Source organism: Podarcis muralis, chromosome 14, assembly GCF_964188315.1.
Source record: "Podarcis muralis chromosome 14, rPodMur119.hap1.1, whole genome shotgun sequence".
In the NCBI taxonomy this organism is placed as follows: domain Eukaryota; kingdom Metazoa; phylum Chordata; class Lepidosauria; order Squamata; family Lacertidae; genus Podarcis; species Podarcis muralis.
The window spans coordinates 11536202-11552622 of record NC_135668.1 but is presented as its reverse complement, the minus strand read 5'-3'; the positions used below and the strand labels follow the sequence as shown (position 1 = coordinate 11552622).

At 45.2% G+C, this 16421-nt stretch overlaps 1 protein-coding gene across 4 annotated transcripts in view; it reads left to right on the top strand.

Moving 5' to 3' along the window:
* The window catches only part of DMXL2 (Dmx like 2), a 113615-nt gene that overhangs the window by 60963 nt on the left and 36231 nt on the right, over positions 1 to 16421 (top strand). For 2 of the 4 annotated variants that reach the window (XM_077918492.1, XM_077918491.1), the window contains exons 20-28: positions 371 to 540; positions 1751 to 1848; positions 3867 to 4032; positions 5100 to 5364; positions 6783 to 7855; positions 10121 to 10312; positions 12058 to 12134; positions 13186 to 13313; positions 16032 to 16280. In XM_077918492.1, the coding sequence (XP_077774618.1) occupies positions 371 to 540; positions 1751 to 1848; positions 3867 to 4032; positions 5100 to 5364; positions 6783 to 7855; positions 10121 to 10312; positions 12058 to 12134; positions 13186 to 13313; positions 16032 to 16280 (2418 nt within the window). Of the gene's footprint in view, positions 1 to 370; positions 541 to 1750; positions 1849 to 3866; positions 4033 to 5099; positions 5365 to 6782; positions 7856 to 10120; positions 10313 to 12057; positions 12135 to 13182; positions 13314 to 16031; positions 16281 to 16421 lie in introns of all 4 variants that reach the window. The other 2 variants (XM_028705439.2, XM_077918490.1) reach the window with 1 other exon arrangement.

Here is a 16421-nt window from a genome sequence, read left to right as displayed (position 1 = left end):
TTTTTAGTTGTGTTGCTTTAACCTTTTTATTTATTTATTGGCCTGGGCTCCTTGGGCAGGGAAAAGGACGAGATATACTAGTGTTATGATGACAATTTTATTCACTAGATTGGTGGAATTAGAGGTGGCCACACTTGGTTTCTCTTAAATTAATGTTCTGAATTCTGAAGCTCTGAATGCACACTTGTTCCAAAATTTGCATAAAATGCATTGTTTGCATCATTCTTAACAAATTATGAACATGTGTCCCCAGTGGCTTTAAATCCAGTAAGTCAAACATGCTCCCACCTCCTCCTAGGCTATTATTTCTGATCTAATTCACCATGTTGTAATTGCCTTGTGCCTGTGATTTCCCTGTGCCATGATTTAGGTGTTTCTACATGCCACTTTGCCTGGGCTTTTCATTCGGAGGCAGAGGAAGAGTTAATCAACATGATCCCTGCAATTCAAAGAGGAGACCCCCAGTGGTCCGAACTAAGAACTATGGGTATAGGCTGGTGGGTCAGAAACATTAACACACTCCGAAGGTGCATGGAGAAGGTAATTTGAGCCATTCTTGGTGATAACTGGAAGGTCATGAGCCTTTGAACCTACCTTGTTGCAAGTTACATCGTGGTGAGGCATCTCATCCTGCCGTTCTACAAATCTATGGTGTGGCCTCACTTGGCGTACTGGGCATCGTTTTGGTTGCCTGACCTCAAAAAGGATATCGTAGAGCTGGAAAGGGGCAAACAAAATGGCAAAGCTTATGGCAACGCTTATATAGGAGCTTGGGAAAATTGCATCCCCGAGGCTCTTGTAGTTTGGCAGAAGTAGATTAAGCTATTGGGTGTGTGTGAGAATGGGAAGAGAACTCTTAAAGAATGCGTCAAAATGGACATCCACTGGTGTGCTTTCGAACTGCTAGGTTAGCAGGAGCTGGGACAGAGCAACGGGAGCTCACTCCGTCGCGGGGATTCGAACCACCGGCCTTCTGATCGGCAAGCCCAAGAGGCTCAGTGGTTTAGACCACAGCGCCACCTGCATCCCCTCATGCAGGATGGGTCTCTAAGTGGCTACTAGTCATAATGGCTGTGTATTTCCATCCCCTTGATATCTTGGTTGCCATTTTCTGAACCTTTTATAATAGCTTTTTTGGGATGAGGCGACCAGAACTCAACACGGTATTCTGAAGATGGTCACACCATAGGTTTGTGTATCCAGTATGCTTAGAAATGCTTATCCAATATGCTTAGAAATGTTTCATGTTACGGTATTATTTTGTCCAACACTGAGCTATATCAGTTTCTATATTTAAATTACTATCTCTGTATTCAGAAAAGCATGCATAGGATCAATATTCCTACTAATCAGTCAATTATTATTGTTTACCTACCTACCCTGATATACGACTTTCCTTTTGCAGAAAGGCTTTTGGGTGGGGAGCAGGAGAGAGAAGGATACTATTATTGACAAAAATCAAAAGCATTTTATTAGTTTGCTATTTCATTTAGGAGCTTGAGAAAAGCAGATATGATAGAGGTAATGGCACCAGCGATGGCACCATACCTTTTTGCTTCTAGGAAAGAAGGCAAAACAAAGATGGGAATATGCCCTTTTGCTGCTTAGGGAAAGCAGTTGAAGGCAGGTTGGTTGGGTGAAAGGCCAGAGGCAGATCTGCAGATCACCTGCAATTTGTGTAGTTTAATCTGCTTGCAGCCCTTACTCTCTGTGATCCTGTGGACTTTTCTTTTTCTCCTAATTACAACAGGTTGCAAAAGCAGCATTTCAGAGGAACAACGATGCCTTGGATGCTGCGCTATTTTACCTCGCGATGAAGAAAAAAGCAGTGGTGTGGGGTCTGTTTCGGTAAGTCCCATTAACTTGGCCTTTCCGTCTTTCCTCGCGGTTGGTGCTGTGGTCTAAACCAGTGTTTCCCAACCTTTTTTGGGCAAAGGCACACTTGTTTCATGAAAAAAACCTCGAGGCACACCACCATGCCAGATGGGGAAAGGTCACTTTTTACTTATGTAAAAAAAAATAAAAAAATAGTAACAGCATAGAAGGTAGAGAAGGTAGGACTCGAACCAGTGGATTCACGTTACAATAAAGATTTTGACTAAACATGGGAAAGAACTTTCTGCTGGTAAGGGCTGTTCAACAGGGGAATGGTCTCCCTCGGGAGGTTTTTCCCTTCTTGGAGGTTTTTAAGCAGAGGTGGGATGTCTGTCTGCCATGGATGCTATGGCTGAGATTCCTGCACTGCAGGGGTTGTACAGTACTGGATAGCCCTGGGGATCCCTTCCAACTCTACGATTCTATTAGGATCCCTTTTATAAAAGAGAGAACTTTAATGGCACGGCCATTATTTATTTCGGCTTCTCCTAACGGGGCCACGAAGGATCAGAAAAGCTGAAGAAGAGACCCTTCCTCAGAGGAGGCGGGAGACCACCGGACCCGCCGAGGAGGGGAATCCGGCCGCCTTTCCCTCCAGAGCTTCGCCTTTTGCCCCGGCCAAGTTGCGCCGAGGGCGCCTTGCGGGCTCTGCGTGGCTTCAGGCGGAGTCTAGGAGCCACTTCCCAGCCTGGAGGGCAGGCTGTGCGCGGACCCCGCCACTCTCGGGGCGCGACCCAGACCCGGCTGCCTTCCACGGCCAGCAGAGGTAGGCCGCCGGCTTCTAACCCGGCGGAACTGGGGCGTCCCGGGCGCAGCGCCGCGCTCCCCGCTCCTCCCGCCCCACCCCCTTCTCCCGGGTGCCCCCTCCCTCCTTTGTTCTCCGGAGCCCCGCCTCCCCCTCTGCCCCAGCTCGCCTATTGGCTCACGCAGCCGCCACTCAGTTGGGGGCCCGCTTTGGCCCCGCTCCCCGGCCGCCGAGAGAGAGTGGGAGCGTGCGGGGCGGGGCTGGGCGGCCGGGCGTCTCCTTCCCTGCGCTGCTTCGGCCGCGTCTGCAGCCGCCGCGGGACCAGGCGGGAGGCCAGTCATGCCCAGACACTGCCAGCCGCTCGGAAGGAGCCGTCGCTCCGCCGGGCAGCGCCTGCCTGCGCGCCCCTCGCTCCCTGCGCCGAGGATGGCGGGGGCGCCGGGCGCAAGGCAGCGCCGGGGCTGCTGGGCAAGCGGCAGATGCTGATGCAGTTTGGGGAATTCCTGTCACAAGGAGCAAGGCAGAAGCGGATGACGGGGCACGTTCCCCGGGGGAGCGGGGCCGGAGGATTAGCCCGACTCGCCCGCCTCCCTCCCACGGCACACTAGGCAACGTCCGGCGGCACACTAGTGTGCCGCGGAACACCGGTTGGGAAACACTGGTCTAAACCACTGAGCCTCTTAGGCTTGCCGAATAGAAGGTCGGCGTTTAAATCCTCGCGATGCAGTGAGCTTTTGTTGCTCTGTCCCAGCTCCTGCTAACCTAGCAGTTCGAAAGCACACCAGTGCAAGTAGATAAATAGGTACTGCTGTGGCGGGAAGGTAAACGGCATTTCCATGCGCTCTGGTTTCCGTCACAGTGTTCCATTGCACCAGAAGTGATTTAGTCCTGCTGGCCACATGACCCGGAAAGCTGTCTGGACAAATGCCAGCTCCCTTGGCCTGAAAGCGAGATGAGCGCTGCAACCCCATAGTCGCCTTTGACTGGACTTAACCATCCAGGGGTCCTTTACCTTTATCTTACCTTCCCTCAAAAAAACCCCAGTTAGGATAGAGGCGAAAGCATGTATAAAATTACGGGGGCTCATGCCAGTTTTCTAGTTGATACTCTGCTTCCTGTGCAATCCTTCTTCATGTTGACTCAGCAGTGAGTCCCACTGAGTTTGAGGAGCCTTACCTCTAAGGGAATGTGCATAGAAGGTGCAGCCCTAATGGAAATCTCTATCTCCCTTTGTTTTCCAACACAGGTCTCAGCATGATGAGAAAATGACACAGTTCTTCAGCCATAATTTCAGTGAAGATAGATGGCGCAAAGCAGCTTTGAAAAATGCTTTTGCTTTGCTGGGGAAACAGCGCTTTGAGCAGTCGGCTGCCTTTTTCTTGTTAGCTGGGTCGCTAAAGGATGCTATTGAGGTATTGTTGCCCCAAATACACAGGTGTTTTCATTGTGGTGGTTTATAGGTTCTTCTGTTCATTCATATATCTGTAGTACAGCCGTACCTTGGTTATTGAACAGCTTAGTTCTCAAATGTTTTGGCTCCCGAACACTGCAAACTCCTTTGAAGTGAGTGTTCCGGTTTGCGAACTGTTTTTGGAAGCCAAATGTCTGACGTGGCTTCCAATTGGCTGCAGGAGCTTCGGATCTTGTTAGCCCCCAAATGACGAGTGAGCAAGTTCCCTTAGAAAGGAGGATTGGCAACTTTAAGATGGTAGAATATGCTGAGTTAGCAGTGCTAAGAAGTAGATTAAGAGAGCAAGAAGATCAAGAGGAATGGAAAAATTTTGTTGTGTATGCAGGAAATAATTGTACACATTTAAAAACGCTGGCAGGATTAAGATAAATTCAACAGTATTAACCTATTTTAGAAGGGGCGGATAAGGGGGGGAGCTGAATTAAATGGGCATTTAAAAATATGCAGGAATTGCAGGAAAATAAAAGAACTATGGAAGGGGAAGAAGGGAAGTCATTGAATATATTGTTATAATGCAGCGTACTATTGTTGGAAATGCATATTTGAAAACCTTAATAAAAATTATATGATGAGGGAGAAATTTGATTCCATTCGCATTTTAAAGGCGAACCCACCCAATTTGCACTTTCTGAAATGAGAAGAAAGGAAACACATCCATTCTTTGAAAATCGCTCTTCTCCAGATTTTGTAGTGCGGTTCTTCAGCCAAGTCCAAATGGAGAATTTGCTTTTTGAACTCTTGTCCTCATTTTGTGTATCGTGTGATGCTGGTTTGTATATTGTGTAATACTGGTTTGGGTATTGTGTATGTGGAGACACAACCTGGCTTTCGAGACCTGAGATGTGTATCTTTCGGACCCATCTCCCTTTTGCGACTGTAAATTGTTTTAAACTGTTTTTCACGTGGTGTTATATTCGTTGCAACCTGCCCTACGCGTAATAAATAAACGCAGAAATATTTGTAAATTAAAGTGCGCTTATGGAACCTTGTTGTTCGTTTTCTCCATAGGTGTGTCTTGAGAAGATGGAAGACATCCAGCTAGCTATGGTTATCGCTCGTCTGTATGAATCCGAATTTGAGATCTCCTCCACCTATACAGCCATCCTTTATGAGAAGATACTGGGCTGTGAGAAAGATGGAAGTGGATTCAGCTGCGCAAAACTGCACCCGGACCCTTTCCTGCGAAGTCTTTCCTACTGGGTAATGAAAGAGTACACTAGAGCACTCGACACTTTACTGGAACAAACACCAAAGGAAGATGATGAAAACCCAGGTAAAGACTGTTTCAGATCAGGGGTGTAGCGTGCTGGGGGAGGGGCAGCTGGGCCGAGTCCCGGGCGCACGATTCTGAGGGGGTGCGAACCAGGTGTTTCCCCCACAGGGATCCCCTCCCTTCCCCACCCTGTCTGGGCCTTGCCTTGCCGCTATATTCCCAGCACCCTCACTGAATGGCTTCCCGGCCAACGTTGAGAGGATTCACCTGCCAAGGGCCGTGTTGGCCAGTTTGGCTCCCCCATGCGCAGGCGTGCAAGTGGTACATCGTGGCCCTGCGAACCCTCCATGCCCCACACTTGCCCGGCAGTGTTGGCAGCAAAGGCTAGGTTGATGCAGCAGGTTTTATGTTCACCCTCTGCGCCACACCCTGGGCACCGGCAAAGGACGCAACGCCACTGTTTCAGATTGTTAGGAAAACCTCAGTCTTGGAAGGAATGTTGCATCATTTCATTTACTTATTTAAGGCACTTGGTTGGTTGGTTTTTTTCATTGCCCTGTGCCGAAAAGACCCTCAAGGCAACCTGCAGCAAAAATTTAACACCAATAAAATAGAAACTTGCAGAGAACAAACGGAAAGGAACAATAATTAAAACAACCAGGCACTAAATACAAAGCAAACAAACAAAAATTAAAGCCCCAGCAGCCCTACAACATTGGCAATGATCACGGATATATAAATATAATTAATAAAGTATATATAATGTATTGCTAAGTAATAATAATCACCATTAGAAAGAGAAAAGCCAATGGGTAGCTCCAAAACAAAAAATTAAGAATCAAATAATGGGCCAGAATATTGTGGAGTGACCATAGATCTCTGCCTGTCAGACTATATTCTGAACCTCCCATTTCTGATGTTCTGGCCATTGTCGCATTTTGCAACCTAATGAGCCCTGATTTTGTGAAGCAGTTTCTCCATTTGTTTACAGCAGAGGAGTCACAAAACCTTTTTGGCGTCGGAAGAATCACAGCAGGGATCCACGTTTTTAAAAAAAGGAATATTAAAATTGAAAACCATTTTAAAAGCCATTTGCGGGCGCACAAAAACATGTTGACATCACAGTGGAATACCTATGGGACCAGTTAGAAAGAAGGGTTTTTGTTTTTGTTTTTTTAGTATAAGAATTTATTTTTTTTGGACAAGGGGGAAAAAATCCTTTCGGCATCCTGATAGTTCAAGGGGGGAGATCATCGAACCAGTCATTAAAACTTACAGTTTTTTCAATGACAAATTTAGGACGAGGTCTTGGGGTTGACAAAGAAATGGGGTGCCAGATGCAATCCACAGGATAGTCCCCCCTGATTTACATGTATGTATCCCCCCTCCTTTAACTCCAAAGACTTTCCAGAGCTGCTTTCAATTACCATAGCCATTATGACTATTTCTGATATGTCACGAATCTCTGATTTCTCTAGTCATTGTCAAATCGTGCAATCCTGTGGTCTTCAGTTTCTACAACTACCTTCGCACTCACCCCTTGCTCATCCGAAGAAATTTTTGCCTGCCCGATGGGGCCTTTGCCACTTTGGGATTGCAAGCCGAGAAAAGCTTGATCGACAGAATCAATCTTATTGAGAGAAAGCTGTTTTTCACTACTGCAAATGCTCATTTTAAAGTGGGGTGTCCCGTGCTAGCCCTCGAAGTCCTTTCCAAGCTCCCCCAAATAAGCAGCAAATCCAATATCTTCATCAAGACAGAAGAAGGCGCCGAGAGTCCTGCTGCGCAGAACGGTGTGAAATTGGAACCAAAGGCGTCGGGCGAAGGCAGTGCTGCAGACTGGTTGCAGCCCGGGGAGAGCTCAGCGGATTTGACGAGTCAGATGGAGTCCGCAGCCCTCGTTGACTGGAGTAAGCCGGCAATAACGTTTGAGGATGAGCCTCTGAAACTGGACTGGGGGGAAGACAAAAGCAGCTCGCAGGAAGAGGAGGAGGAGGATGGTTTGCAAATGAAGGGTTCGAAACAGGAACCAGAAAGTGGAAAGCAGGCCGGGAGAAGCCCGGACGATGATGCTTATATCGACGACATCGAAGTTGACGTGATCGCTGAGCAGCTGAAGTTCAGAGCGTGCCTCAAAATCCTCATGACGGAGCTGAGAACGTTGGCCACCGGCTACGAAGTCGACGGAGGGAAGCTCCGCTTCCAGCTCTACAACTGGCTGGAAAAGGAAATTGCCGCTCTGCACGACATCTGCAACCACGAAGCACGGGGGAAAGGCGAGGGTGAAGCAAGTGCCCAGATAAACAGAGACCTCCTTGACCGCGAAGAAGTGGGGGACAAGGGGGACATCGGCTCGTACGAGCGGCACCAGATCGAGCGGCGTAGGCTGCAAGCCAAGCGAGAGCATGCAGAGCGGCGAAAGTGGTGGCTGCAGAAGAACCAGGCCCTCTTGAGGGTTTTCCTAAGCTACTGCAGCCTACACGGGGCACAGGGAGGTGGTCTCGCCTCTGTGAGAATGGAGCTCAAGTTTCTGCTGCAAGAATCGCAGCAGGTAAGGCCCAGTTTCTGTTCTCTTTTTTTATTGACTATACAGTGGTACCTCGGGTTACATACGCTTCAGGTTACATACGCTTTAGGTTACAGACTCCGCTAACCCAGAAATAGTACCTCGGGTTAAGAACTTTGCTTCAGGATGAGAACAGAAATTGCACAGTGGTGGCATGGCAGCAGCAGGAGGCCCCATTAGCTAGAGTGGTGCTTCAGGTTAAGAACAGTTTCAGGTTAAGAACGGACCTCCGGAACGAATTAAGTACGTAACCAGAGGTACCACTGTAAATTGTACATATACATATATTCTTGATTTCTCTATAACATAAATTCTTAACTTAACTCATTAATGCATCTTCCCATACAAATCTTTTTTCATCTGTGACTTCCCACCACCTCACTGCAGCTTTCCTTTTACAGATCTTTTTCTTACTGTGTTCATTATTCTTTATTTCACTTAATTCTTTCTCTTTCCATTGTACTCTTTACAAGATTTAGTCAAAACATAACCAGGATATAGTTTGAGAACCATGTTTTTTCATGTAATCTCTTACACATAGCCAGTCTTTTTTGGCTTTTTGTGTGGGTTGGCCTTCAATTACCTCTGTCATTCTTGCCAACTCTAAATATTCACAAAATTTGAGTTGCGAGGATGGTAATAGCAAAGAATTGGGAAGGGGATAGCGTTCCAACACTCTATCCCGTTTCCAATTCTTTGCTATTACCGTTCTCGCCGCCGTTGTGGCGTACAAAAATACTTTCTTTTTCCCTCAGGGATGTTAATATTCATAATTACCAGGAGGAAGGCTTCTGGGGTTTTTTCAAATGTGATTTTAAGCATTATTTTCAATTCATCGTAGGCAAAGTTCCAGAATTTTTTAATTTTGTTACACCCCCACCACATATGTAACATCGTTCCCTCCCCATTGTTACACCTCCAGCATTTGATTTCAATTTATAATTTTTTGCCAGCTTATTAGGGGTCATATACCCCTCATATAACATTTTTAAATAATTCTCTGTTATTGTATAACATGCCATGAACTTAATATCCTTTTGCCAGAGCCTTTCCCAGTGTTCCATCTGTATTGGGTAACCAAAATCCATTGCCCATTTTACCATTGGCTCTTTTATCTCCTCATCTTTTAACTCCCAATCCAATAATACTTTATAAGTCTTTGATAACAATTTCTTATTATTTTGTAGTAATTTTTTTTCTGCTTCTGAGATTTATTTTTGGAACCTGATTTTAATGTCTAATTTAAACACCTCATTCAATTGATGGTACTGAAACCAATCTGTGCATTGCTGTCTTATTTCCTCGAACTTTTTAAATTTAAGTTGACTCTCTTCTTCTTTCAATAAATCTCTATAGGTTGCCCATTTCCCCTCCATATTCTTTGTCTTTACTGAGATTGCTTCTAATGGTGAGAGCCACCATGGTGTTTTAGGTTCCAAGAGATTTTTATATCTTTCCCAGACTTTGAATAGGGGTTTTCGTATTATGGGATTTAAGAATCCTCTGTGGACTTTTACCTTATTATAGCATAGATACAAGTGCCAACCATAACGGTTGTCCCAACCTTTGAGATCCAGTATATCATTATTCTTCAGTACCATCCATTCTTTAATCCAGCACAGACATGTTGCTTCAAAGTACAACTTTAAGTCTGGCGTGGCGAAACCACCCCCTCCTTTACTTCCATCAGTAATTTATATTTTATTCGTGGGTTTTTCCCCTGCCACATAAATTTAGACAGTTCTTTTTGCCAATCTTTAAAGGGAGCTTGTCCTATTGTTTGAAAAAGAAATAGCATTTTGGGCAATACATTCATTTTTATGTCTGAAATTCTGCCCCATAATGACAATTTTAACCTACTCCAGGTCTCCATATCTTAATTTCTTTCCAAATTTTATTGTAGTTATCGTTATATAAATTATTATTTTTTGAGGTTAGCCAAATACCCAGATACTTTACTTCTTTTGTAATTCTTGCTTTCCTTGTTCATCCATATTTTTAACTAAGAGCTTTGTTTTTTTCTTATTTAATTTGAAACCTGAAACTTCACCAAATTCATATATTTTCTCTAACGTTTTAACAGTACATTCTATTGTGGTCTTCTACATACTTGCTGGACTACAACTCCCATCATCCTTGAGCATTAGCTATGCTGGCTGGGGCTGATGGGACGTGTGTTGTGTGATCTCAGAGTGCTGCGATGCTCGTAGTCATGTGACACTTTGGGGGGCTGTGTTTTTGTTCCACTAGGAAACGACAGTCAAGCAACTCCAGTCGCCCCTCCCGTTACCCACCACTCTACCATTACTGTCTGCAAGCATTGCTTCAACAAAAACGGTTATAGCCAACCCTGTGCTGTATTTAAACAACCACATCCACGATATCCTTCATACTATTGTGCAGATGAAAACGCCACCCCATCCTAATGTTGAAGACGTAAAGGTAACAAGTGGGGAAATGGGCTTTTAGAATGTGAAGAGTATAGTTTGATGCATGTTGTAGCAAGAATCCGGGTAGCTTGTCATGGTCGTAGAGTGGTATTGTGGGAATGGGAGCCTTGGCTCCTAACTGGAGCAGAATTGAGCTAATTTTTGAGAGCCAGCAAGGGACGCGGGTGGCGCTGTGGGTTAAACCTCAGCGACTAGGACTTGCCGATCGCATGGTCGGCGGTTCGAATCCCCACGGCGGGGTGCGCTCCCGTTGCTCGGTCCCAGCGCCTGCCAACCTAGCAGTTCGAAAGCACCCCCGGGTGCAAGTAGATAAATAGGGACCGCTTACTAGCGGGAAGGTAAACGGCGTTTCTGTGGGCTGCGCTGGCTCGCCAGAGCAGCTTCGTCACGCTGGCCACGTAACCCGGAAGTGTCTTCGGACAGCGCTGGCTCCTTGCCTCTAGAGTGAGATGAGCGCACAACCCTAGAGTCTGGCAAGACTGGCCCGTACGGGCAGGGGTACCTTTACCTTTGAGAGCCAGTGTAGTTGGAGTGCTGGACTAAGGGTTTGGGTCCATGCTTGGCCATGAAATTTGCTGGGTGACTTTGGGCCAGTCCCAGTCCCTCATCCTAACCTACCTCACAGGGTCATTGTGAGGTTAAACATGGACGCGGGTTGCGCTGTGGTCTATACTACTGAGCCTCTTGGGCTTGTCAATCAGAAGGTCGGTGGTTTGAATCCCTGTGACGGAGTGAGCTCCCGTTGCTCTGTCCCAGCTCCTGCCTAGCAGTTCGAAAGCACACCAGCGCAAGTAGATAAATAGGTACCGCTGTGGCAGGAAATTAAACGGCGTTTCTGTGCGCTCTGGCTTCCGTCATGGTGTTCCGTTGTGCCAGAAGCGGTTTAGTCATGCTGGCCACATGACCGGGAAAGCTGTCTATGGACAAACGCTGGCTCCCTTGGCCTGAAAGCGAGATGAGCGTCACAACCCCATAGTCGCCTTTGACTGGACTTAACCATCCAGGAGTCCTTTAAAAAAGAAAAAGAAAAAACCATGGAGTGGAGAGATGAACCATGTATGCCACCTTGAGCTCCTTGGTGGAAAGCAAGATATAAATGAAAAATAAATAAATGAAAAAACAGTCGTATACACACCGGGGTTTTATGGTGTAAGCCCTGCTTGAATGGAGTAGGACTGTACCTGCCTGACATAAGGCAAAGCAAAACCTTGCTTTGTGCAGGACTCACACTGAATACTAAAGAACAACAAATCGCTGAACCCCACATAAGAGCAGCAGTTGTGTTCTACTTGCAAGATCTGCTGAAAGGTTCATCTTTAGTTACTCTGAACGCACAAAAGGCTTAAAAGACTGTGGGTATTTTTTTCATGGGTAAAAAGGTAAAGGACCCCTGAACAGTTAAGTCCAGTCAAAGGTGACTATGGGATGCGGCGCTCATCTCGCTTTTCAGGCCAAGGGAGATGACATTTGTCTGCAAACAGATTTCTGGTTCATGTGGCCAGCAGGACTAAACTGCTTCTGGCGCAACGGGACACTGTGATGAGTGCCAGAGCACATGGAAACGCCGTTTACCTTTTTTCCATGGACACTTTCTGCTTCTCATGCACAACCACACCTCCAAAACAGCAGCTTTTCATGGACAATCAGTTTGCCCAAAAGTTCAGCGCCATGCTAGTTTGCAAAAGCATATATTATTTACACCCCTGTAAAATAAATGCTGTATTTTTCCTCTTTTAGGTGCATACCCTCTATTCATTAGCCGCTTCCCTTTCTGCATCTATTTACCAAGCCTTGTGTGACAGCCACAGCTACAGGTAATCTCTTTTCTGTGCTTAGTAGGTTGTATGAGGACTCTCTGCTTCTGATCAGGGACTGTCTAATAATTCTAAAATTAAAAAGGGAGATTGTAAGTTGTAGTCCAGAATAGTCATAAACTGTGTAGTCACTTGCTTTATATAGTCTCATCTTGCTTGTTTGTGACGGTTGTTCTGAATGTTGACAGTGGTTTTAAGGCACTAAGCTCATTGTATGAGGATGCAATCAGAATTTTTAAGAAGGCTGCTCCTCCCAGCTGGTGTGGTGGAGTAAAGAGCCCTGGTATCAATTTATTTTGTAATGAAGAGAATAATCACATAGACACTGATCAGAAGAATAAAGAAGCTTTCTCTCTAATTGTAAACAGGAATTTTAGATGAAACCTGGTTGGTGCTCATGGAAAGAGTTTTGATCCAGAAGAGGGGTCCACTAATGGAAGAGGAACGGAGGTTATTTTTTCCTGTTTCTCCTGCAGTCCCTTTACCAACTTTTCTGAACGGTTCCCTCACTATGCTGATTTTGGGGGGTGCAGGGAGAAGGGGTAATTGGCCAAAACCAACCAACTTCCTTCCTTCCTTCCTTCCTTCCTTCCTTCGCCTTCTGTTAGCAGACACTCCACTGGATCAAAAGCCTTTTTGTGACTTGGATTCTAAGGTAGGTTAAGCAAGTTCATGGAAGGAAAGTTTGCCTCCCCCTTCTGTCTCTTCAGCCACCCACTCTGGGGAGTTGGGGGGGTGGCTGCTAGAGGAAGAAATGGATAGAAGCATGCTTAAGTAAACTTATCTTTAGATCCATGGCCACTTTGGGGCTGACTCCTTCCTCTCCCAGCAACCCTCACTCTCTAAAGAGGCCAAAGAGCATGGGAAGTGATGCAGACATAAAAAGACATGAAACTTTCCTTAAGTTTCTTACCTTAGGATCATATTCAGTGAGTCCAAATGCGCCAGTTGGAACCCACCCTTTATGTGCAAAATCTTGAAATGGATATTGAAACTCAATTGCCATTTTTTGTCATATTAACAACAACAAAATCAAACTTGTTTTTAGCAGTCAGACAGAAACAAATCAGTTTACAGGAATGGTTTATCAAGGACTGCTGTTGAGTGACCGTCGCAGACTGAGGACAGAGAGCATTGAAGAGCATGCCACACCAAATTCATTGCCTGCACAGTGGCCTGGTAAGATAACTCACCTTCCCTAACAATAGGGAAGTTTTTTCAGGGAAGTTTTTAATGTGTGACATCTTAGTGTATTTTTGGTCTTTGTTGGAAGCCGCCCAGAGTGGCTGGGGAAACCCAGCCAGATGGGCGGGGTACAAATAAATAATAATAATAATAATAATAATAATTATTATTATTATTATTATTATTATTATTATTATTATTATTATTATTATTATATCATGCAAGTGCTTCAATAAGTGTGCAGTCATACCTTGGTTGTCGAACAGAATCTGTTCCGGAAGTCCGTTCGACTTCAAAAAACGTTTGACAACCAGGCGCGGCTTCTGATTGGCTGCAGGAACTCCCTGCATGCAATCGGAAGCCGCCGAAGCTGCGTCGGACATTTGGCTTCCAAAGAACATTTGCAAACTGCAACACTTACTTCTGGGTTTGTGGCATTCGGGAGCCAAAACATTAGAGTCGCAAGGCGTTCAGGATCCAAGGTACAACTGTATAGGCTCAGTTCAAAAACCAAACCAAACTATGAAGTTGAGGAAGCTTAACTACTGTTTGGCACAATGCCTGCATTGACAAGCCATTGTTTATTTTCATATACTGCTAGCAGTGAGTGGCCATGTGGCTTGAATTCCTGCATCTAGTTAAGATTCTGTTTTCATTCTTCCACTGGATTTCTTCACTGGTCAGTTATGAATGACCACCTGTAGATCATCCGGGAACCATATAGATATATGGAAAAAAAGGAATTAGATAAAATCACTATAGATTGTTGAAGATTCGGAGATAAAATCACTGTAAATTGTGATGATTCTGAGGTTTAATTTGAAATCAAGCTGGATTTGAGTTTGTTGGTGTCTCTTGCAACCTCTCTTACATCATGGATGTTGGCTCATATTTTGGATGTATGATCTATATTGTTTTATTGGTACTGTCGCTGCAGGTTTGTCATGGCCTTTGGCTAGAACAATAAACTTAAATTGTATAATAATTAGGGGAGGGCTTAGATTTGATTCATATAAGTTAGCACAGGTATGTAAGAAGTTACCTTATACTGAGTCAGATCCATGGTCTATCTAGCTCAATATTGCCTGCACTGACTGGCAGTGGGCGGCTCTTGGGGGCTTTTCCTGCCTGCCTCCCCCCTGCATTCGCACCGTAAGATGCACACACATTTCCTCTTACTTTTTAGGAGGGAAAATGCGTCTTATGGAGCGAAAAATATGGTATGTGACGGGCAAGGGCCCCTTTTCAGTAGCAAGCAGTGCCTCTGCATATAGGCTCACTTCAGCTTGATGGAAACCCTGCAAACCATGCATACAGAGCCTACGTGCATGGACTTGCCAAAAGTGGAAAGCACAGTCCTGATCTCTCACGCAGGCACAGCTTTCTTTACTGGCTGTCTGCACGGGGCTTATGTGATTACTGAAACGCTGCTTGGATGAAACAAGCCGGTTGCACGATTTGCCCAGTTTACAAGGAGATCCTGTTGAATTTGCTAATGCCATCAATGTCTGAGTAATGAGGGGATTTGAAAAGCTTCTTTGAGGTAGAACTTCCCTCCCGTCTCACCCTCAACTGTTTTTCACTGTCCAAGTGAAGACACTTCCTTGGCAAAACTTGGAAGCATAATCTAGAAAGCATGTGCTTTCCTCAGGAGACAGATTTGATATCTGATTTCTGCTTGGTAATAGTTTTTAGTTCCAGTTTATTGTAATGCTGCTTTTATAAATGGGGTGGAGGTAGTGGTTTTGTATTGTTTTAATGTAACTGTTTTTTTCTTTTTTTATATAGAAAATTCAGAACAGTAGCTATTGGGTATCTTAATAACTTGGTACATATATAAAATGGATTTCCCAATTTTGTCTCTCTAATGTAATTTGGAAGGAGACTGGAGAAAGTTCTGTTCAATACCCATTCTGTCATCTGGATACTTTGGGTTCATGTTTGCACGATCATATCTCGGCGCATTAAGTGGAGATAGTTCTATTATTCTTATTGCTGTTAACCTTTCTTTCCATTATTTATATACCAATTAATTGCCAGGGTGACTTCTAAGCAGTTCACAACTGTAGACCACTTACAAAAAGCATGTATAATTAAAATGCACACTATAACAATTTAATCAAAACATTAAAATAAGCATCTACTATTCAAATGTATAGGGACGTGGGTGGCGCTGTGAGTTAAACCGCAGAGCCTAGGACTTGCCGATCAGAAGGTCGGCGGTTTGAATCCCCGCGACAGGATGAGCTCCCGTTGCTCGGTCCCTGCTCCTGCCCACCTAGCAGTTCGAAAGCACATCAAAGTGCAAGTAGATAAATAGATACTGCTCCGGCAGGAAGGTAAACGGTGTTTCCATGCTTCTCTGGTTCGCCAGAAGCGGCTTAGTCATGCTGACCACATGACCCAGAAGCTGTACGCCGGCTCCCTCGGCCAATAAAGCAAGATGAGCGCTGCAACCCCAGAGTCGGCCATGACTGGACCTAATTGTTAGGGGTCCCTTTACCTTTACTATTCAAATGTATAATTAAGCAAGCAGTTAAAACAGGAGATTCCAGTCAGGAGACCAGAAGGATGCTTGTCTAAACAGGTGTGCCTTCAAGAGCCGGTGGTGTGCCAATACTGATGGTGCCTCTCATATTTCAGCGGGGAGAATGGACAAACGCATCATAACCTAATGTGCTCATCATTCTCTTCTCATATTTGTTTTTGCAGGTGTGAGCTCACTCATAAACCTTTTAAATACAGCCCAGGATGAGGACCAGCCAAAGCTAAATGTCTTGCTTTGTGAAGCTGTTGTAGCAGTCTACCTAAGCCTGCTGATACATGCTCTGGCTACCAATGCTTGCAACGAATTGTTTCGACTAGCAGCCCACCCCTTGAATAACCGAATGTGGGCTGCTGTCTTTGGAGGAGGAGTAAAGCTTGTGATCAAACCAAGGCGGCAATCGGAAAATATTCCAGGTAGCGTATCTCCTAGGAGACTGTAAACGCGGGTGGCCTGGGAGGAATTGGGAATGAGAATTTTGTGAGTTACAGTACAAACTTCAAAGCACAATGCTGGAATCTAAAACATTTACTTATACTCCTTTTAAGCTTGGGGGT